Genomic DNA, 22,498 nt, shown 5'->3' with positions numbered 1-22,498 from the left:
ATTGTTAAGGCCGAGCCCAAACTTTGTACTTAGCCTACGGGCTCCTTTAAATGAATACCTTTAAATAAATATTTTTTCGTAACTTGCAATTGGTTTGTGTTTTCGATTTTCGGTAGACCTAAGTTTCTTCACTTGGGTCCGCTTTAGGTTCCAAGGACTTGGGCTCTGCAGCCCCAACTTCGTCCGCTACATAGTTGACCTGCGTTTAGGCTCGGCATATTTATCCAGTCCGAGCTCAGGTCCGAGTTTCCGCTGCTCGGACCTTCGACCAGCGATATCGCGATGCTTATGTCTAAGAGGATACGCTTGGGCTCGGCAAGCCTTCTCGAGCTTAGCTCAGAATTCGGCCGAGCCCTAGGACCAAAGGTCACTAAACTCGAATTTTATTCAGACTTAAAACTCGGACCTTAGGCTGCCGAGGCGGATTGTCGGACTTCTTTCGACAACCGAGTCGGATGTCCCGAAGCTCGGGATGAGGATTCATCGAGCTGCCGGTATAAACTAGGCTATGGCTCGCGGTCGAACAGTGCATGTGGGACGGGTGAGGCCGAGCAATGATTAGCCCGACCAGGTACCTCGACGCTGGTCGGGGTTTCATTCAGGTAATTAATTAATCAGGAATGAAGTAAATGAAGTAAATGAAATAATGTAAAGACATTAATCGAATGGGTACCTGGTACCATGGGCGTCTTACGCCGAGGCTGTGAACTTTGCTCGGCGATTTTGAGGACGCTCTTCTTCTCGGAGTCCGTTCTTTAGGGACGCCGACATAATAGAGCCAATTGCCATCAGAGATTGTCGCCAATCACGAATGTTCGATGTTTGATGGAGATCGAGCCGAGCTCGATGTTTGATGGAGATCGAGCCGAGCTCGATTGTTTGATGGAGATCGAGCCGAGCTCGATTGATTGATGGAGATCGAGCCGAGCTCGATTGTTTGATGGAGATCGCATCTCGAACTCACGAACTCATGAACTCACGAACACACGAACTCACGATCATCTTCAGGGAGACCACGTAGGTGCTCCGTCATCCCGAAGTATCGGGGCATCCCGACCGTGGTCGAGGTATTTGATGGAGATCGAGCCGAGCTCGATTGTTTGATGGAGATCGAGCCGAGCTCGATGTTTGATGGAGATCGAGCCGAGCTCGATTGTTTGATGGAGATCGCATCTTGAACTCACGAACTCACGAACATCTTCAGGGAGACCACGTGGGTGCTCCGTCATCCCGAAGTATTGGGGCATCCCGACCGTGGTCGAGGTATTTGATGGAGATCGAGCCGAGCTCGATGTTTGATGGAGATCGAGCCGAGCTCGATTAGTCGATGGAGATCGAGCCGAGCTCGATTAGTCGATGGAGATCGAGCCGAGCTCGATTAGTCGATGGAGATCGAGCCGAGCTCGAATAGTCGATGGAGATCGAGCCGAGCTCGATAGTTGATGTAGCATGACGTTAATCCTTTAACTGGGGGATCCGAGCTTGGTCGGAAATCCGATCTTGGAGACATACGGGAGATGGACTTCATTCGTTGGCGATCGTGCGCCCTTATTCGGAGTGGGGCGACGTTGGAGATAGAGATACCCGTAGGTCGTTTTTTGGATTCTCCGACCTGAAAATAGATAAAATATTGAAATTATTTGAAGCCAAAGTGGCGTCCTGTACCTTTTGGAGATATTTTGATGGCTCTCGAGCTTCCTCGGCCTTCGCGTACTTCCGCGCCCGAACCAGCATTTCAGTGAGGTCCGCAGGAAAATTCTTCTCGATGGAGAAGAGGAACCTATAAGACCGGGCTCCAGTCTTTAGTGCCGACATGACAATTGACTGGTCAAGCTCCCAGACTTTCCATGTCGCGGCGGTAAATCGGTCCAAATACTCCCTAAGGGACTCTCCCTCCTTTTGTTTTATATCAAGGAGGGAGTCCGATGTCCGCCGCTGGGGCTGGCTGGCGGCAAAGTTGCTGGCAAACTGCCTGCCGAGCTGCTCGAAGGAGGAAACGGTACTTGGCTTCAGCCCGGTAAACCAAAGCCGGGCTGGTCCTCGGAGCATTGCTGGAAAAGCTTTGCACAGCATGGCCTCCGAGGCTCCCTGCAGGGCCATTAAGGCCCGATAACTTTCCAGGTGGTCAAGGGAGTCGGTCCTGCCGTTGTAAGGCTCCACCTGGGGCATCTTGAATCGTGGCGGGACCGGCTCATCCTCAATCTGTTGGGAGAAGGGGGACTTCGTGGTGAACTCGAAGTCACCATCACGTCCCGACTTCCTTCCGTGGAGTGCCTGAATCTGGCGCTCCAGCTTCTCGACCTTCTTGTCGAGTTCATCATTCTGGGGGATCGCCGCGGCGGTCCACTCCGGCGCAGGTTGCCCTGGGACCGACTCAGCCTCTGATGGTTGTGGCCAGCCACCGGGACCTCTAACCGGATGCTCTCTCCAGAGGGAGGCCTGAACTTGAGAGTCCTGACCTCGAAGGGGGAGTCCGCTTGCAGGAGGCACCGGCTGAACCGGGGCCGGAGGGAACGGTGTCGTCGGGATGCCCCTGGGTTGCAAGCTTTGGACAGCGGTGGCCAAGGCCTGCACTTGTTGCACCAGGGCATCAAACTGCTCCGGCCGAACTTGAGTTGACTCAACCGGAGGTGGCGAGTTCTGGATAGAGTGTCCAGGACTGAGTGGAGGACGTCGAGAGGCATTAGAAGCCCCCTTACTTCTCAGTTTCATGGCCGCAACTCGGGCCCTTCCTCTAGCGCCAACTGTTGTTGGAAATTGGACCCGGGGGCGACCGTGAGCCGAGAGGGGAGGAGCTCCGCTGCTAGAACAGTAGGTGGCGGCGCGTCGGCTGGTGGCGTCCTCCTGGAGGATCCTGCAAGAAAGCCGGTGGCCGGGATCTCCGGCGCCGGCCCTCCGATGCTTAAGTCAGAGGGGGGCTAGTATATGAGTGGAGTAAAAAAGGAGAATGTTTGTTCCTGTGTGTGTGTCCGTCCCTTTTTTTTTCCCTCCAGGTTTTCTTTTATAGAAGGATATTATGTTACCTGAGAGGTGACAGGGTAAATTGTCTTTTTCGTGATAATTAGGCACGATCATGCTCATTAATGGCGTTGTGGAGAATAAGACCGGATCAGCGAACTGTCATGGTTGATCGGACCTGTTGGAGTGGTTGAACCGCCGGCCGTGGTGGGCCTGGGGTTCGTAGATGGTAAGTGCATTGATTGCTGAGTGAACCGGTGATCAGGGAGAGCCATACGCTTTGATGATCCAGTGATCCGGAGATCATCTTGAGCCTTGTTCATTTAATGGTTGAGTGCATTGGAGGCCCGCAGGGGTCATACGCATTAATGATAGGGCGTGCCGAAGGCCTGCGGAGGTCACGTGCCTTAATGGCTTGATGACGGAAACAGAGTACGATGGGGTCGGGTATCTAGTTGTCAGATTCTCTAAGGGATTAGGCTGAGGTTGAATATTTGGACAAGGCATGGGCTCGGCACCTGGTCGGGCGCCGAGCCGAGCTAGTTGCTCGGCGGGGTGCCTCCAGTTTGAGTGTTGAGGTCGGGCGTCCTTCTGGTCGAGCGCCTTTCTGGTCGGCGCTTCCTGGTCGGCGCTCTCTGGTCGAGCGCCTTTCTGGTCGGTGCTCCCTGGTCGAGCGCCTTTCTGGTCGGCGCTCCCTGGTCGAGCGCCTTCGAACTGGCACGACTTGGGTTTTCCCCCAACAGCAGGGATCTTGACGCATATAACGAATGTTCTTGAAAATACACTTTGGTGATGCTTGATTATGTAAAGGTTGCATCTTTTGAAAATTTTTGTATAATATTTCCTAGGTTTCATCAGGTTAAAGTTGACTAAGTACCAGAAAAAAAAAACTTTATGATTTCATTCAATTTTATTTTTTTTAAAAGTTGAATATCAAAAATTGTCAGGTTAAATAAATTCAAATGAAACTGGAGGGATAAAAAAAGAAACAAAGTAGAAGTGAAAAAAAATTGCCAAAATTTATTCAAATTTATTAGAAAATAAAAACCATTTTGATAGAAGAGCTCTTAAGTCAATGAGCTATCGAAGGGCGAAATACGATAGCCCTCCTCCCAAACCCCGAAGCTGAATCTCCCAAAAGGCATCCTCAGCTATACATCATTCCCCTGGGTCGGTCCACGTGCATCGCACGTGCCCAATCCATGGCCTCCTCCCGAGATAAATACCCCTCTTAAACCCTCGCGTCGCTCTCAAACAAGATTAGGTTTTGGCCATCTCTCCTACGCCGCTCCGATGGCGATCGCCGCCGTGGCCCGATCCTTCGCCTCCTTCTCATCCTCCTCCAGCTCCCACATCACCCTCGTTCTTACCAAGCGCTTCTTCCTCTCCTCCTCCCACCCAGTCGTCTTCCGCCCCTCTCCCTTCGCGGGCCTCGGCCGGCTCCGTCCCTCGCCCTCCGCCCTCTCCCGGCCGGCCGTCCGGCTCGCGGCGCTGGGGGCTTTCCGGGTGAACTCGATCCGGTGCATGGCCCGGCGGCCCGGCGACTCGGCGTACTCGCCGCTGAACTCCGGATCGGGCGGCGGGTTCAGCGACCGGCCGCCTACGGAGATGGCGCCGCTGTTTCCCGGGTGCGACTACGAGCACTGGCTCATCGTCATGGACAAGCCCGGAGGCGAAGGGGCCACCAAGCAGCAGATGATCGGCTGCTACATCCAAACCCTAGCCAAGGTCGTCGGAAGGTAACACGTTTTTTTGGTCTTTCTTTCTTTCTTGCTTTTTTTTTTACGTGCAATTTTTTTCTTTTCTGCAAAAGTTGAAAAAGATGGATCCTTTTTGCTCCCACTCTTGATACATTAGATGAAGTTCTTTGTTTTTCATTTCATTTTTAGTAATTTCTTAGTTAAATTTGGATATCGAAAGTGAAGGCTACCTACTCTAATATACTGCAAAATTTCTATTGCCATGGTCACTGTTTTACGTTCATCTGGTGGCTCTTTTTCATTGCCCTGTTTAAGCCCATTTTGATTTTAGAGAGTTATTTATCATCTAATTGGGGGTCTACTTGCTGTTTATTTTTCTGCAAAACCAGCGAGGAGGAAGCTAAGAAGAAGATATACAATGTGTCTTGCGAGCGCTACTTTGGATTCGGGTGCGAAATTGACGAGGAAACATCAAACAAGCTTGAAGGTTTGCATCATTTTCTGTTATAGTTGATGATATCTGACATTTATTCAATAAATCACAAGTTGTGACTTTTTTTATCGTTTTGGGTTAGAAGTTACGTGGTTATGTTTTCTTTTTCGGGGATGGGGGTGAGTTTAAAATAGAGTAGACATCTTTCTACTTTTATTTTTTTATTGCACCATCCGATTGAAAATGTTTCTAATTTAATTGCAGGTCTTCCTGGTGTTCTGTTTGTGCTTCCTGATTCCTATGTTGATCCTGAGAACAAGGACTATGGAGGTAAGATGTCTTTTCTGCGGAAGAACTTTGTTGTCTACCAAATTGTTAGGTTTTTTTAGTCTGTAATTTATTATATTCGAGCTCTCAGTTTTCTCTAGTTCTCTTTACTTTTCAGACTGATATCTTGTTTGTTCTCTTTTACATTAAAATAGTGTGGTGTGCCTTTGTATAACTACCTGCTATAATTTGTTATTGTTTAGTTCATCTTGGCAGAGCAGAGGAGCCTTACGAGGCAATGTCTAGCTTTGAATGCTAATGGACTTATATCAACTGTCTCTTTAACGGTTCTGCACTCAGTTAAATGAAGTTGCAGATCAGTGAAGATGAAACATGAATACTATTTTCAGTTTCCATTCATTATATATTTTATGTTGTTATTTGAATGCCTGAGTTATGTAAATCACTAGATGCATGCAGATTTTATAAGCCAGTTTTTCCGATCAGATTAGGTAGCCTTTTCTGACATAGAACCTATCCTAAATTTCTTCTCCTTTTTGTTGTATTATGAAAGGTAGTGTGAATATTGTGTTCCACTGGAAAATTATTTTTTTGGTAACTGCAGACGACAGTTTGTACAGCTCTATTCCATCTTGGCAAAGAAAAGGAGCCTTACAAGGCAATGTCTGGCTCTGAATGCTAATGAACTTACATCAGCTGTCTCTTCAACAGCTCTGCACTCAGGTTAAATGAAGTTGCAGATCAGTGAAGATGAAACATGAATACCACTTTCAGTTTGCATTGATATATTTTTATATTTTATTCCGTCATTTGGATGCCTGAGTTATGTAAATTAGTACATTATTGTTAATTTTAGAACCCATTATTTTGAATATCATTGGCAGACTTTCTGATGTAGAAACTGTTCTAGATTTCTTGTTTGTTCTTATTGTATTTTGAAAGGAAGTATTATGTATATATTTCTTATTCCACCAGAAAAAAGCTGTAGATGACTGCAGAAGTAGTTTGCATGTCTAGTCCATCTTGGCAAAGCAGAAGAACCTAATGAGGCAATGTCTAGCTTTGAATGCTAATGGACTTATACCAACCATCTCTTTAACGGTTCTGCATTCAGATTAAATGAAGTTGCAGATCAGTGAAGATGAGACATGAATGCAATTTATAATTTGTATGAGTTGAGCTCTTGAGATATGTGAATTAATAAAATGCTAATTCCATATTTCCATCAAACAGCATCCTGGACAAGCATTGGAATATTTGCATTCTACAACTTGTGCTGGATTTTTTTTTTTGGTGTATATAAAGGGTGCTGGTGTATATTCCACAGGAATAGTTTTTTGGTATTTGCAGACTACAGTTTATATGTGTTTAGTCCATATTGGCAAAGTGGAAGAAATGTATTAGACAATGTACAGCTCTGAGTGTTTCAGTCAATGCTGTTGAGATTAGTAAATATAAGATATAAATGTTGCTGTCAGTTCTCTTGTTGTTTTATTTGTTGTATGCGTTCCTTAGGGATGTGAATCAGCAACATGATTATTGCAGAATAAATGCGTTCTTTGGAAAGCACTGGAACTTTTGATGATTGAGTAATGGTTGCTGTGGATTTGATGGGGTAAATGGAAAACAATAGATGACACCTGGGGGTTGAAACAGGCATGGTGGAAAGGACTGGAGGATGCAAGTTGTAGATGTAGAAACAGCAGCAGGTAAGTTGGAGGAAAGGAATAAAAAGTGAAGGCTAATATCTAGATTTAAGATGAAGTCATGGATTTGACCACCAGAGTAAAATTCATTTGAAGGTTTAAATTCAACATAAGAAAGAGGGGGGAAATTAAATGACCTTGTGTTAAAGGTTCCATCTATCTGACTGCAAAGCATAGTTATTGGTTTGCTTGTCTGATTTGAATAATATTTACTGTATTTCTTTTCTTGATTCACAACCAGGAATATTTTTATTGTCAAAATTTAATGCTTGATGAGCCAAAGATAACTTGCATAGTTTATAAGCTTATTTTACTTCTTGATGTTTATTCATATATTAACTTGCAACAGTTGGTCATTTCTTTCATGTGATTATTTTGTCGATGTTTACCTTTGGTGTTGGTATTGTTTCTATTTCTCACCTGCATGAATTAACAATGTGATCCACTTTCCCTTTATTAATGGTTTTAATGTTAATGTCACATCAAGAAATGACTCTTTTAGCAATCTCATGCCTATGAAACAAATGTTTGAGAATGTCTATATCCAAGTGCTTATATTATATAAATTCATTGTTTTAATTTTTAATTTGTAAATGAGTAATTTGTTATTTGATATTTTGCTGTTTTTTGATGTAAGTTGATTTAGTGCACAATAAAATGAAATTAATAAGGGAAGCATTAGTTATAAATGCTTTTATGTGTGTTCTAAACCATGTTTTATCCGCAAGTCTGTTAGGGCTGAAAATGGATTGGATATGGAATGCATATTAGTATATCCATGTCCATATTTGTTTTTGTTACTCAAGCTAAGAGTGTATTAATATCTCACTTATTTTTCTTAAAAATCATGAGTGCTATAAAAGACTAGCTAGGATTACAAATCAAATCATATATTCAGATACGGATCATATAGTTGACTATCTCTATTCATATCCATTTTTCTTTGTGGGATATGTAATCGGAACTAAATCGATTTAAATCAGTTTCTTAAAACTAAAATGGTAACTGAATCAATGGTTTACAAAAACCAAATAAAACCAAACCAAGAAATTTGGTTCGGTTTATCTGGCTGAGGAGATGCCATTTGTTTGGGTTGGATCATATTAGAACATAACTTGAACCGTATATTGTAATTTTTTCATAACACTATTGTAAATATGCCTGGGTAACACCTGTATGGGTCGAGTATTAAAACAAGAAAACTAGGTGTGCGTGCTTACAGTTGGCACGGGCTTCACTTTGTGTTCTCACCAAATATTTTTTTAAAACAGATATAGGTTGGTTTTTTGGTTTGGTTTGATCTTTTAAAAATCCAAACCGAAAATGGACCCGATTTTTTCAGTATGATAATTTTTCAAACTGAAAACAAACCGACTATGGAGAATAACGAACTTAAACCGAAATGAAGTGACCAATATGATTCAGATTCGCGGTCTGGTCGGCTTTTTGCACACCCCTAAAATATAGTCGGATGGTTAAATTTGTTTCTATATTTGGATAGATTCGGATATGAGAAGAGATCCGAAAATAGATTATTCGGTGCACTTTCTCCCCTAAATATGCTTATATTTCTAAATATCCTTGGGTTATGAAGTAAAATGGCTTTTCAAACTAATGGATTTTTTATTATAGATTTTATATCGTAGTAATACTTGTCCATTAAACTTTGACAGTTGTGGTCTTAACGAAGCTTTCATTGTTGCATTGATAACATTTAGGAGTATTAGCTTCGTAATATGCCGGCAGTATGACCGTTTATTGTCATTGCAAATGTTATCATTGCTTAGGTGCATTCAGTTTACTTTAGCTGAACTGATTGTCTTAAAGCATATTGCATGTTTTATCCTTCTTTATCTTCCAGCTATCCTATTGACTATTGATTCTACCATTTTAGTTAACTTCAGACATTATTTTTAGACGATCAGATTAATATTGAGTGTGCTGTATTTACATCGCTCTTGGTTCTGTAACTCTGGTGTGTGCAGCTGAGTTGTTTGTGAATGGAGAGATTGTTCAAAGATCTCCAGAAAGACAGAGGAGAGTTGAGCCTGTGCCTCAGAGAGCTCAAGATAGGCCCAGATACAATGACAGAACCCGGTATGTGAGGCGGAGGGAGAATCAGCGGTGAGAGGTCGAAGGCTGAAGGTCTGGCTGCATGTGATGCCAGGTCAAGAAGACTCGCCATTCAGTTCTGAATGTGATAAAAGCAGGTGAAATGCTTCAGAATATATGTAGGACATGGATATGCAGCCTGACTTCTCTATGATCAATGTACCCAGCTAGATGGCTGTGCTTTGTGCATCTGAATTGCTGCTCTGTCTATGGATAATTGTCTGCTGCTTTACCATTGGGCTCTCTGCCTTGTTCAATCTGTAATTAGCTGAAACTTTCTGATGACTACAGAGTTTTTAACCGTCACCGAGTCTCTTGCATTTGTATCTGCAAGTGATGATGGTGTCCAGTAGCTGTAACAGCAGCATCACTGACCAGATGGAGTAAATTAGTAATGCTGATAAGTTGGAGATTTTGACTAACTAGGATGGTTGCACTAGTTTATCTGGCAACCTGTCGCTGTATGGAGGGTATAAAATGCTTGGTTATTGGTGTTCCTTTGGTGATGGTAGATAAGCTTTAACGAACATTCTCTATGCAGCTCTTTCAGGACCAAGGGGAGATGAGACTCGTATGTTTCTGGGTCACATTCCTTAGTCGTTGATCATGCTATTGCAGGGTTAATCACCAATTTTATTATTTAAGCTATAGTTTGCCGCTCTTATCTTATAAAAAGGGGGAAAGACTACGATAGTGTGCACTGTAGTAGCATAATAACATGTTCTCTTTCTGAAATATTAAGGTGATCCACATGAGAGTTTGTCCAGTTGCACCCGATTATCTAGTTGACCTTAGATTAAAATATTAGAACCTATAATGTTAATTGTTTTGCAAAACTAAGCTCAATTTTGTTGATGCCCTCATCAATTGGTCATGAATTAGGTCAAAATATTCTCAAGATTCTGGAGAATGATTTGAGGGTTTCCCTTGGAAAAAGATCATACATTTGTCTTTATAAGAAAGATCCCAAGATTCTAGGGGCATGAAAAGTTTTTAATTCTTAATCTACTGCTAGGTATATTGTCAAAAGAAAAATATCAGATCCTCCACATGCGACTATAATTAGAATACGCTTGAATAATTCACATCTCATGGATCAAGCATATGGAAGAATGTTGGTGGCAAGTTGCTTCAGTGATGGCGTTCCTTCGTGCTGATGCAGACACATATTGTCTCCTACTAATATTTTTCAATGCCTCCCAGGGGCCAGGATGTGACCTGCAACAAAATAAGTAGTTAGAAGGATTTATGTGGATTAGATTCTCAGGACCTAATCACATTGTTGGCGACGCACTTTGCCATGACTGGGAGAATAGCAGGCCAATATTCCAAGCTTCACTCTCATGAAAGAATAAATAGAACTTGCTTTTACTTATTACACTCATGACTAACAGGAATTTTGTAGCTTTAAATATGCAAATTAGAACTGAAATGCAGTATCAACTCAGTCATAATATCAAAAAAGATTTCCCTGATAGGCCTGGGCCTGAATCCTCTGATCTATTTATTTATTTTTTGTTTGTGTGTGTCCCTTCTATGAATGATGCTGGAAGAAAAAGAGGTTCAGACCTGAATAATATTCCTCCATGGCGCCCTTTGAAGTTGTGAACATAGCATACTATCTCCAACTTGGGAAGGAAGGACTTGGCAAGTGCTTGCAGCTTGGGATAGAAGAAGGGTGGATAATCCTGAGCCACTAAGGTCCAGCATAACATAATGATAAGCAGATGTCATCAAGGAAATAAGGTTCATGTACTTGTGTGACTCTACTAGTTCTTTATGCCTCATGGCCCCTTGTAGCCAAGTTGGAAGATGAACCTCTTTAGGTGAGGAGATCAGAAGCCACTCGAAACAACTTCATTATTTAGTGTCTAAATTGAAAAAAGGATTTTTTGAGCTCATAAATTATGTAAAAATGGGACACCATAGGCAAGTTAAGTATGCTATCGACCATGCTATTCACCAGTCTTATCCTATCTAGCTCACCGTCGAATATGATTAGCTTTCTATCAGCATTTTTTTGGTACAATGGCTGCTCACATAGCTCTAGTGTGAGTATAGCCAGAAGAGTCTAGAGAAAGGAAGGATCTATTTTAGCCAAAAAAAGAAGGATCTATCAGTATTTACTTTTGCTTCTTTGTAAAGCTTTTCCACCGCAACCATTTCTGCGAGATGAGGAATCCCTATGCCATTACCTCTCAGAAAATCATGAATTAAGTGGGAGGGATCTTAAGCACAACCTGCCTTGCCTTCCTATTACCTAAATGCTAAAACTATTCCCTCTTCAGTAGAAGACAAATTATTCCAAATCAACTTTTGTTGTATTAAGCCTAAGGCTCAACATAACTAACATAAGACAACACTAAAAATAAAAAAAAACTAATTGATGCCTGGGAGTTCCTGACGACTCTAACACTTCCTATCTTATTTCAAACTCTATGTTAATAATACCAAGTTTGTTATGCAAAGCTTTATACAGCTCGACCACAAATCTTTTGGTAAAAAAATTTGCCAGCTGATCCTTTGTAGAAATTGAAAGAAAATCAACTATTTTTTCAACTGCAATTTTCTCTCTAATGAAGTAATGATGAACCATAATATGCTTTATCCTTGGAGAAAAAATCTAATTCCTAACCAATTACATAGCACTCTCATTGTCATAATATAAGGAAACATTATAGTTAGTGTTCTGACCTAAATCACCAGATTCTTTTATCTCAAATTGTACAGTTAGATGTTCAAAAACACTAGACATCTCATCAATGTCAGTAACAATCAAGTTACCGATATAAAGGCAACCTATTACTGCAACTTTACTGGTGCACTTCAAAAATAAGTTAGAATATGCAGAAGATAAAGCGCATTTACAAAATAATAAATATATTGTAATCTTTTGATACCATGTTTTACACGCTTGCTTGAGGCTATACAAAGCTTTCTTAAGTTTTCGCGTAACATATAAATCTTCTTATCAAGATAACTATATATGAAGGCATTTTTTTCATCCATCTGCCATAAAGACCTATCTTTGCTAGATCTGAAGGACATAAACACTTTGACTATAGTTAATTTTGTGACTGGGCTACAAGTCTCATCAAAATTAACTCCATACCATTGTTAAAATCCGCTTGCTAGAATTTTAGCTTTGTAGCATCTAGTAGAACTATAACACTTTCTATTCACCTTATACACCAACTTACAAGAAATAGGAGAAATGCCATTAGGCAAAGAAATTAAATCCTATATCTCATTTTTCCTAAAAGCGAAAATCTTTCTTTCATGGCATCCTCCTAAACATCAATACCTATGGCCTTATCATTTGAAGTAGGTTTGGTTGATCAACACTATAGAAGAATAACAATAAAAAGTAGAAGAATAATCTCAAGACTTAATAATTTTTCTTTCTCTTGCTTCTTTGCAATGGTGAAGGATCTTTAGGAGTTTAGGTTTATCTTCAAGTAATCTCATATCTTCCTTTACCCTAACAATATATTTCCTTTTCTTAGAATTTAAGACATTGCTACCATTTTTTCATAATTTTTTGTGAATATTTGAAGAAACAAAGATAAAAAGAAGACTATGGCTGTTGAGTTGGAGAAGAAGCTAAAGAAAGACAAGAAGGCTGCCTTGTTTTGTTGGAGCAGTATTCCCTAGAGATACACAGTCCTAATCAGCAAATGATATAACATCACCAATTAAAAAGTATGACCCATCAAAAGACCACTACTCATCAAAATAGCATGTCTGCAAATACAAACCTTAATTGTCTCAGGATTAATATACCTTGAAGCTTTTCTAGCCTCATTATAGTCAAGAATCAAAAAAATCTCCTTGACATAGCAATCCAGCAATTTAGCTAATGCATACATAGAATCATCTACATCCTCATTGCTTTAGTTGTGATGTTGAGATCAAATTTTAATGTTATTGGTTAAATATTTGCCATTGATGCCATGTCATCTTGTCCATGAGCTATGTTTTATAATGATTTTGTTTCTTTTTTCTAGGAAATATTTGGTGCTTTTTTTTTGCTACACTAGAAGACTCATACAAGTCTAGTATGAATATAACCAAAAAAGTCAAAATATAACAAGTTACGGAGCGCCTTAGGCAGCTCTGTCTCACTAGTCTATAGAAGCCCTCCGGTATGATTAGCTATCAAAGAAGCCACCTAGTCTGCAACTATATTTGCCTCCCTATGTATGTGTTTTGCTTGAAAGGTAACGTCACCACCAGCCATTCCCCTCTGGATCTAGCCGATCACTGTAGCAGAGTCACTTTCGAGAAGATTGACATTGGCCTGTAGCACACGCCGAGTATGACACATACCAACCCAAGCTGCCCCAGCTTTGTCCTAAAGACCGAGATTCGAAGATAGAGCTCCCTCCAGCAGCCACCACTCTAGAGTCCGGCCTCTAATTATAAAACCCGCACCATCTTCTGCCATGATCCAAAATGCTTTCATCAAAGTTGACCTTGAGGAAGCTCAGGGGTGGAGGCTCCTAGGTGATATACACCGTCCGAGATGCTATAATAGAGTTCTAGGTGCCTCGAGCTATCAACGGCCCACTCAATGAACCTAAATAGCTGATCTCCACAGCTTGCACATGGGCCCTCTCCATGACGAACCTTAGTATGAGACTACTCTTTCCAAAAATCTAGGTGTACGTGGCCATCCAAATATGGTAAGTGATATAAATAGCCCTGATGGCCACATACCAGGTCTAGGAGAGCTGGTCCACCTCCTAAGCACCTAGGTGAAAGAGCCGGCCTAGCACAAGGCATCCGGTAGGATATCGACAAGCCTCAACACCCACACGGCACGATTGCACTGAAACAAGATGTGATCCATGGTCTCCTCCACCTTGCACCCAAGGCAAATTGGTGGGATTTTCAACCTGTCTCTGCTCAAGACAGTGCTCGTCGGTAGATGATCCCAAGTCACCTTCCAAAGAAATAAGGCAACTCTTGGGTGAAGGCTAAACCTCCAAAACTAGGTACAATCCTACCTCTGACTCGGCTCACTCTAGAGAAGGTTGTAGATGTCCCTTACTCTAATTGTTAGGCTACAGGAGGTACTCCAGACCCTCACATCCGGGCTAGCACACCTAGAAATAGCCAACGAGTGCAAGATGCTTTCCAAAACGATGATCAATTTGGGTAGAGTCCCACCCTGCCCCATTAGGCTGGAGGAGATTATTGACCTGCAAGCCACCTATAGCCTCGACATTAACTATGGTCAGCCAAAGCCTCATTGGGAGGGTATCCATCCAAGGGTCCTACATAACATCCACACTGCGCACATCTCCAATCAGCCATCTGGTGTTCGCCCGGATAGTGAGAACATACCTACAAATCTCTCTTCACATAAAGGAGCATCTTCGACCACTCTAAAAGCCCCATCGACAGTTCTCGAGCCATATTGGGCTATCATTAACTAACTCCACAGACACTGAGGCTCGAGGACCAGTCTCGCAGTATGTCTGGCGACCAATGCTTCTTTTCTTATAAGTAGAGATTGGACACCCAACCCCCCATCCTAAACAGCCTGGCAAATAGTACCCTAGGCTAGTAGGTGCACTCCATGTCCGCCACCATAAAAGCTCCATAAGAAGCTCCAAAACATCTGCTCAATTCTTTCCAGCACAGCCTTCGGGACAACCGAGTTGGACATAAGGTGGACAGACATAGAGTTGAAGACTGACCTCACAAGAGTTAGCCTATCTATTATAGATAATGATGCTGCTCTCCAACCTTCCAGCCACTCCTATATGTGTTGCAACATATCCTGGCACTCCGTCATCCCCAGTCTCCTCCTAGTAATGGGGATGCCCAAGTAAACCCAAGGCCCTCCTTCTCCCTCATGCCCAAGAGCTTCCTGATGGCCTTTTTTACCCGCAACTTGGTCTTCGGAGTGAAGCAAATGGTTGACTTGAGGAGGTTCACCTTCTGACCTGAAGCCTTGCAATAATCCTTCAGGATGCGTCTGAGAGCCATGGCATCCCTCGTCCTTGCCCTGGCCAAGAGGAGGTAGGCATCTGCAGAGATGAGGGAGATCGGTCTGGCCCTAAGGGCTGGCACGTAGGTGTCCATAGCTTGATCCCAGCATGCAGCTCACAAAGCTCCAGATAAGACATCAGCACAAATGATGAACAAATAAGGGGACAGGGGGCAACCTTGCCATAACCCAATCGTAGAGTGGAAGAAAGGTGAAGGCATCCCGTTGATCAAGATAGAGAAGGTCGACACCTGCACATAGCCAAGAACCCAGCTGATCCAGGTCACGTGGAAGCCAAAGCTCTCAAGCACGTACCGAAGAAAGTTCCATCAAACTCTATCATAAGCTCTCTCCATATCATGCTTCATTGCCATAAAGCTTCACCGCTCTGGGGCACCCAGCAGGTCTCACATCATCTCCTGGGCAATCAGGATATTGTCTATGATACTCTGGCTCACAACAAAAGCTCCTTGCTCGAGGATGATAAGTCTAGGTAGCAATGACTTTATTCTATTAATCACAATCTTTGTCATTATCTTATAAAGGATAGTGTAGGGACTGATCGGTCTGAAGTGGTTGGGCTCCGTCGCATCCTAACACTTCAGGATGAGGATAATGTAGGTCTCCTTCCAGGCATCCGACATCAAGGCTGTACTAAAGAACAACTTGATAGCCTCCACTTCCTCCCTCTGAATAATGCACTAGTATCTTCTAAAGAAGAATAGAGAAAAATTGTTCAGCCCTGGAGCCTCGTTGTCCGCCAAGGTCTAAAGCACTCTCCGCATCTCACTCTTCAAGACCGGCCCGACAAGACCCTTATTCTCCATAGTTCCAACTCCAAACTTTAGTGGTGGAAAAGGGGGGCACCCCTCGGTCGCTGCCTTTTATCCACCTTGATCTGAAGAAGTCAAACAGAATCTATCTTATCTTGTTCTCCTCCTCCACTCTTTGCCCAATCTCATCCTTTAAAGACCGGACAATGTTCCTCTACCTCCTGATGATGGTCGATCGATGGAAGAAACAGGTGTTCCTGTTCCCTTTCCCAATCCACTAGACTTTGAACATCTGCCACCAAAAGACCTCTACTGCCACAAAAGAGAATGATACATAATCAGCTTCTAATAGAGATCAACAAGCAAGCTCGGCCTTAGATAACTTGCCACTCCGTCCTTCTTTTTCTGAAGGTCAGCAATAGAAGTTTTCACCTTGTCCAGACATCTAAAGATGTCACCCATCACCTGACGATTCTTTCTCCCTAGCCTCCGCTTAGTGAAAACCAATTTGCACGTGACCTTGTGCATAGTATCTTTGCACACTGGCGCCCTCCAAGCCTCCCAAACAATATCCTAGGTTTGGGGATAAGAAAGCCATATCTTCTCAAACTGGAATGTGCAATGATGGTAGGTGCTGGAAGTAGTGCTGATCAAGAGAGGATAATGATCCAAAGTAATCCGGAGAAGATGACGAACCTGATAGGCGGAAAAATGCTAGATCTAGTAAGCATATGCTACAACCCTGTTGATCCTTTTCCACACTCTGGTACGGCTAGTACCGTTGTTGCACCAAGTAGACTTTGGTCCAGAGATATCGAGATCCACCAACCCACTTGCCGCCATAAAGTCGCAAAACTCCCTTTTTAAATTTTGTCAGTGTAGGCCTTGTCTCCTCTTTTCACCGTGGAACCCTGGATGTTGTTGAAGTTACCAGCAATCAGGGTTGGAATACCCTATGCCATAAGGCTAGTCACTTCTCCCCAAAGGGCCCTTCGCATCTTGTAATCAATACTCACATACACACCTGACAAAATCCAAGGATGTTCATTAGGTTTTGAAATTACTATTACAACTGGCTGGAGGCAGTTATGGAACACATCTATAGTGGCCGCACCCTACTTCCAAAGCATAATAATACCCCCGATAGACTTTAAGAATCAATGGCATAGGACTCCCAAATTGCTGAGAATCGACGCTGAACTTGGAGAAGTTTGTCGCTAGAGAGTCGCGTCTCGCACAAAATCAAATATCCGGTCCATGCACTTGGATCAATCTCCTAAATGAGGTAGTAAAAGAGGGCTTGCCTGCTCTCCTATAATTCCACACAAGGATCTTCATTCTTCAACACACAACAAAAAGGGACTTGCTCCTCACCGCACTGAGTCCTCTTCCCGGACCTTTGTTGTTGGGCCGACCCAGAGCAGGCTACCCCTTCCATCACCCCCAGGGTCAAAGCACTCTTAGCCTTTCTGACTGCTACTGAGTGATCACCCATCACACATGAGGATGGCTGATCTGGCTATTCGTCAAAAGGCCGCCACCATCTGGAGCATCCCTGATAGCCTGCACCTCCACCACGGCCGATCATAGCGCCAACTCCACCCGAGCGACTCCATAATCCAGCCTGTCTTTCCTTACGGGCCTTGCAGCACGAGTAATAGCCTTCACCCACGCGGCCACTGCAATGAGCTCTACGCCAACGTTATTCTGCTAACTTCAGATATCCTCGGCCACACTGCCCGCCTTGCTCGCCACCACTGTCCCGGTCGGACTAGAGGGGTAGCCAGCCTCAGCCGCTGCCACCAAGTAGACTCCGAAGCTCCTCGGGTCCCTTGGCCAAGTTCCCCCCCTCCCCCCCTAAGATCCGCCGTTGGGGGGAGTCTTTTTGTCGCCACCAAGTTTGTGGGAGCGCTAGTCGACACTAGCTTCTCCGTGATCTTTCTTGCTTTCCCCCTATCGGGGAAGAGGGGTTACACTTCGGATCAGTCGTAGTCGGGCTAACGAGCCACCGCATAGACGCCTGCCCACCCGACTCCATCATGCTCTGGGCCTCCTCCAAGCCTACTTCCAAATGATTTGGGCACGGCTTCTCCACCGTTCGGGTCCACATTGCGAGAGCCCGTTTCTTACCTCCAGTTGCGGTGGGCTTATGGGCCTTTTAAGGTTGGGCCTTCCTAGGCCTGCGTCTACTATCAGGATCTCTGGGCCGACCCTATTCTCCAATGGTTCAGCCCCATCCATGTCTAGGCCCGCTTTGATTCCCTGAGCGAGACGAAGCTTGACTTGGACTCGAGTCCACTCGAGGGCCGCCTTGCCACCTAGGTGCCCAAGTCATGGAGGAGTGGGGACTTTGGTGGTGATCGCCAACGGGCCACCTTCACCTTCGAGTGTTTTTGCTACCCATTGAATCGGGCGGCGAGTTTGGCGAACTCGGTCTAGACCGAAAAACTCTGGATGGACTCTGTTGTCTTCCTCATATGCGGCGCCCCTTTCACTGCTCTCAGCAGCCAGATCCTCATAATAAACAGCCACAGGCCAAAAATCGGCCGCCCCTCCAGCTTCGTGCACCATCTCTGTGCTTTTCACCGGCATCAAGATCATCACTAACCTCCACGACCATCAGCGCCGGACCATTCTCTAGATCTGGTGGATCCTTGGCCTCCTGAGTCACCTCTTGTCCTGGGAAGTTGCAACTGTCGTCTGAATGCCCGATTCTACTGCACTAGTAGCAGAATACCGGCACGCTCTAGTACATGAACGGTTGATAGAAGATCGATGACCTTCCCTAGATTCAGATTCTTGGCTTCAGAGGCGTCATGGCATCAATGGCCACCTTCACTCGAGCATACCCCAATTTCTTCAGTGGATCCATGAAAGAGTCCATAGCAAGCGGCCGGCTGGTAGCCGCCGCGATTTGGAGGATGGACTCCTTGCCCCAGTATTCTAGAGGGAGGCACGATAGCCTCAACCAGGTAACGGCCGTCTTCACCACAGTTTTGCCGGGGACGAAGTCCGGAGTCCTCGATTCCACTACCAGGAGCTAGCCTGCAACCATCCAAGAATCGCCAGCCAACGCTTCCACTCGGTCGTCCTCCGATTTGCACTAGAGGATGAGGTGATCCTCCTCCAAAGGGAAGGATTCCACCTCATAGTCAAGTATTGCGCTAATCTTCATCTCCTGGGTCATCTAGTCGGCTGGAACTCACCGGCCCAAGCTTCGCACAACAATGGCAACCCTCTCCCAAGATTGTCTCGCGACTTTGATCCGTTCCTCCGGTAGCACCAAGATTTCGGAAAAGTGCAGCAAAAATTGCTTAACACACTACAGAAAAAGTCGGTTTTACCGATGCTTTTTTGCCGACGCTTTTCACAAGCGTTGGCAATATTTGGTCTAGCGTCAAAATTTGCGGACGCTTGTAAAAAGCGTCGGCAAAGGACAACGCTAATAAGCGTTGGTGTAGTCGCCGGATAAGACGACGCTAAAAAGCGTCGTCGGAAACGAGCCCTCTCTCTCCTTCCATTTTCCCAGCCACCGCCCTCCACCCTCAACCCATTCCAGAGTTTTTTAAGAGGGGATCATCATCCCCATTCCTCGTCCATTCCTCGTCTTCTCTCTCTCTCTCTCATCATCATCGCCCCCCCTCCCTAACCCCCTCCAGATTCAAGAAGCAGAACGGCTCCGGCGATGATATCTTCGCCTGCCTCTTCGCTGCCTCCTTGGATCCCGACTTCGCCCCCCTCTCCCTCGAACCGCGGATCCTCAAGGCCCGCCTCATCGCCGGCGAGACCCTCTACGGCCTCTTCCTCCTGCGCTCCTTCCCGACCCTCGCCGAGATCGCCGGCCTCGCCGGCTACGACTACGTGGTCGTCGACATGGAGCACGGCTCTGGCGGCATCGCGAGGCCCTCCCCTGCCTCCTCGCCCTCGCCGCCGCCCGCACCCCGGCCATCCTCCGCCTTCCGGAGCTCTCCGCCGCCTGGGCCAAGAAGGCCCTTGATCTCGGCCGCCAGGGAGTCATGTTCCCCATGATCGAGTCCCCCGACGCCACCGATCAATAATTTTGTGGCTCTTCTAATGCACCGGAGGCTATCCGTCTCAGTTTCCAGCACTACCTGGTTATGCTTGGCACCACTGTTATCATTCCTACTGCTCTTGTTCCTCAGATGGGTGGAGGAAATGTATGACTTAATTATACAAATATGCATGATCCATGAGGTTGATGGTTCGTTTAGCTTTTGTTTTCAAAAAAAATTGTACGTGAAACCACTTTTATTGCTTTAGGATGAGAAAGCTCAGGTGATCCAGACATTACTGTTTGTAGCCGGCTTAAACACTCTGTTACAGACCTTGTTTGGAACTCGTTTACAAGGTCAATTTTCTAAACCAATTGGCTATCTTGGTTTCTGAACAAAACACTTGAAAATACTAATGAGATTTCATGAACAGGCCTTCTAGTGTTCCTAAAGGAGCTTATGTTCAGTGGGAAATTGAGCTACTTGGCTTTGAAATGCCTAAGGTAATGAAGCTTCTTAAGTGCTCCAAACATCTGGAACTCTTATGTATTGTGGTCCTTCCCTCTGTTTTGCTAAAAAAAAAGGGGGATTCTTGTGAATTTTGAATTGATTGTTTTAAATTGCTTAGAACCTCTAATATGTGCTTTGATCATCTTCAGGTTCTTTTGACAGAGGAAATCTCTGGGTCTCTGCGTAAGCTGAAGGTACTCACTAGGTTCTCATTTACATATTGATTTAATTATGATTGGCTTATATTCTAAGTGATCTTCTTCCATGTGGAGTACTAAACTCAAAGGAAGGGTGGCATCTTTCCTTATAATTTACTTCTTCCATAGCCTTATTTAAACAAAACTTGATATTTCTGCACATATTTCACAGACTGGGAGAAGCTGAGAAGGCAATTCACCATTACAAGCTATCACGAAAGGAAACCAGCTCTAATGACTTCTCACAAGTGCATGCTCTCCAGACCCATTTGGCCAAGTGTAATGAAGCACGTAAGCAAAAGGATTGGCTCACTGTGTTAAAGGAATCACAGGCTGCTGTCTCTGCTGGTGCCGATTCTGCACCACAGGTCTTACATTACAATAACCTTTCAGTTTACATGGTGGCAGAAATTATACCTTATCTTGTTTCATGTATTATCTTTGCCTGAAAGTATATATGCCCAAGCTTCCTTATCTATTTCCTTGTCCAAATTGATTCATTATTTCAAAATGTTAGTTTTTACTTAATATTACTATGTTATATGTTTTTGCCACACCGCATATCGTTGCCCTGTTGAGATGCAATCAGGTTCCATTTGAAGATCTAACTGCAATCAAGATTTGAGTAGAACTTACAGTGAGGAACGTCAGTTGAACGCTGTCTAAAAAATTTCCTGTGTCATTTTGTTTAATATCTTCATAAGAAGAGTATTAACTGTGGTTGTGTTATGCTCTTAAGGTCTTTGCATTGCAAGAGGAGGAGGCTCTTAAGCTCCTAAGGCATGACGATGCAGATTCAGTGTTAAATGGTGCCGCTAGGAATGCATACATCCTCATAATCCGAGCACAGGTTGATATGGCTTTAATTTACATTCGTATTTTTATTTTTTTTTCAAAAATAGCAATTCCGACGCTTTAAAACGTTAGTAAAAAAAGTTGTGGCACGCCTACGCCGACGTTTACATTTGCCGATGCTTTAAAGCGTCGGCGAAAACCCAAAACTGGGAATACTTTGGGCTTTCCTGACACTTTAAAGCGTCGGCGAATGTCGTTTTTGCCGACGCTTCTGTTAGCGTCGGGAAAGCCCTGTTTCTGCTGACGCTTTATCTTAGCGTCGGCAAAAACCGGACCCACGCCCACCTGCCCGACGTCTGACCCACGCTTTGGGGTGCGTGGGCTGGAAATTCGCCGACGCTTAAAAGCGTCGGTAGAGACCACCTAAAAGCATCGGTAGAGACCAAAAAAACTGCCGGGAGATATCCTTTCTTTTGTAGTGACAATCATGACTTGAAGCAGAAAACCGATCAAGTTAGTTCGCAAAGGATAAATACAGAGAGGTTTTAGGATGAAATGCTGAATAGAGAGCGGGATGCTTTGAGGTTGATAGGATCTTCAAGCTTCCTTATTTTGATGAAGAGTGGCTTGTGATGAGAGCGTTGATGGCTATTTGAAGGAGAAAGCATCCATGGATCGTCAGCAAGAGCTGGTCAAGGAAGGAAACATATGGTAAGCTTGCTATTGATAGAGCGAATGTTGTGGCTGATGAATGGTGTCTCGAGAAAACTTTTTGTTGATTCACAACTGCAAGCAGGATGGTACAATTGAAGCCAAATCAAAGGATGGGAAGCTAGATCGATATTGTTAAAACTGCTGAAAATTAATCAAGAGAAGTTACCCATCAACACAATCGGGAGGAAGTCGCAATTACCGTACTTCCATTTTCTTTCTTTCTATGCAAGAGAAGTGGTAAAAAAAAATTCTAAATGGTTAAAATGCAATGTAATTTCTTTCAATGTCGTAGTATCAATGC

The 22,498-nt window shown here is 44.2% G+C and overlaps 2 protein-coding genes across 3 annotated transcripts; both read left to right on the top strand.

Annotated features, from left to right (window-relative positions):
- Positions 1 to 4,191: 4,191 nt before the first annotated feature.
- Positions 4,192 to 9,619, top strand: LOC103720735 (multiple organellar RNA editing factor 2, chloroplastic-like). Of its 2 annotated transcripts, none has more exons than XM_008810583.6 (4): positions 4,192 to 4,697; positions 5,048 to 5,145; positions 5,356 to 5,421; positions 5,984 to 9,429. In XM_008810583.6, exons 1-4 carry the CDS (start codon positions 4,252 to 4,254, stop codon positions 6,052 to 6,054), a joined length of 681 nt encoding a protein of 226 aa, XP_008808805.3. In that variant the 5' UTR covers positions 4,192 to 4,251; the 3' UTR covers positions 6,055 to 9,429. The 2 variants fall into 2 exon arrangements, with proteins under 2 accessions (XP_008808805.3, XP_008808804.2); XM_008810582.6 differs by having other exon boundaries at positions 4,193 to 4,697; positions 9,071 to 9,619.
- Positions 9,620 to 20,024: 10,405 nt separating this feature from the next.
- On the top strand, positions 20,025 to 21,328 carry LOC120112597 (nucleobase-ascorbate transporter 6-like). Its single transcript, XM_039132179.3, has 5 exons — positions 20,025 to 20,146; positions 20,250 to 20,337; positions 20,415 to 20,484; positions 20,641 to 20,685; positions 20,861 to 21,328. The coding sequence occupies exons 1-4, from the start codon at positions 20,087 to 20,089 to the stop codon at positions 20,648 to 20,650; spliced, it is 228 nt and encodes a 75-aa protein (XP_038988107.3). The 5' UTR covers positions 20,025 to 20,086; the 3' UTR covers positions 20,651 to 20,685; positions 20,861 to 21,328.
- The last annotated feature ends 1,170 nt before the right edge of the window (positions 21,329 to 22,498 follow it).

The sequence above is a fragment of the Phoenix dactylifera genome, chromosome 16, assembly GCF_051530095.1.
Source record: "Phoenix dactylifera cultivar Ajwa chromosome 16, Ajwa_hap1_PhDact_Kaust_v1.1, whole genome shotgun sequence".
Taxonomy (NCBI): domain Eukaryota; kingdom Viridiplantae; phylum Streptophyta; class Magnoliopsida; order Arecales; family Arecaceae; genus Phoenix; species Phoenix dactylifera.
The sequence above is the reverse complement of the archived record's forward strand: the minus strand, read 5'-3'. Positions and strand labels throughout refer to the sequence as shown.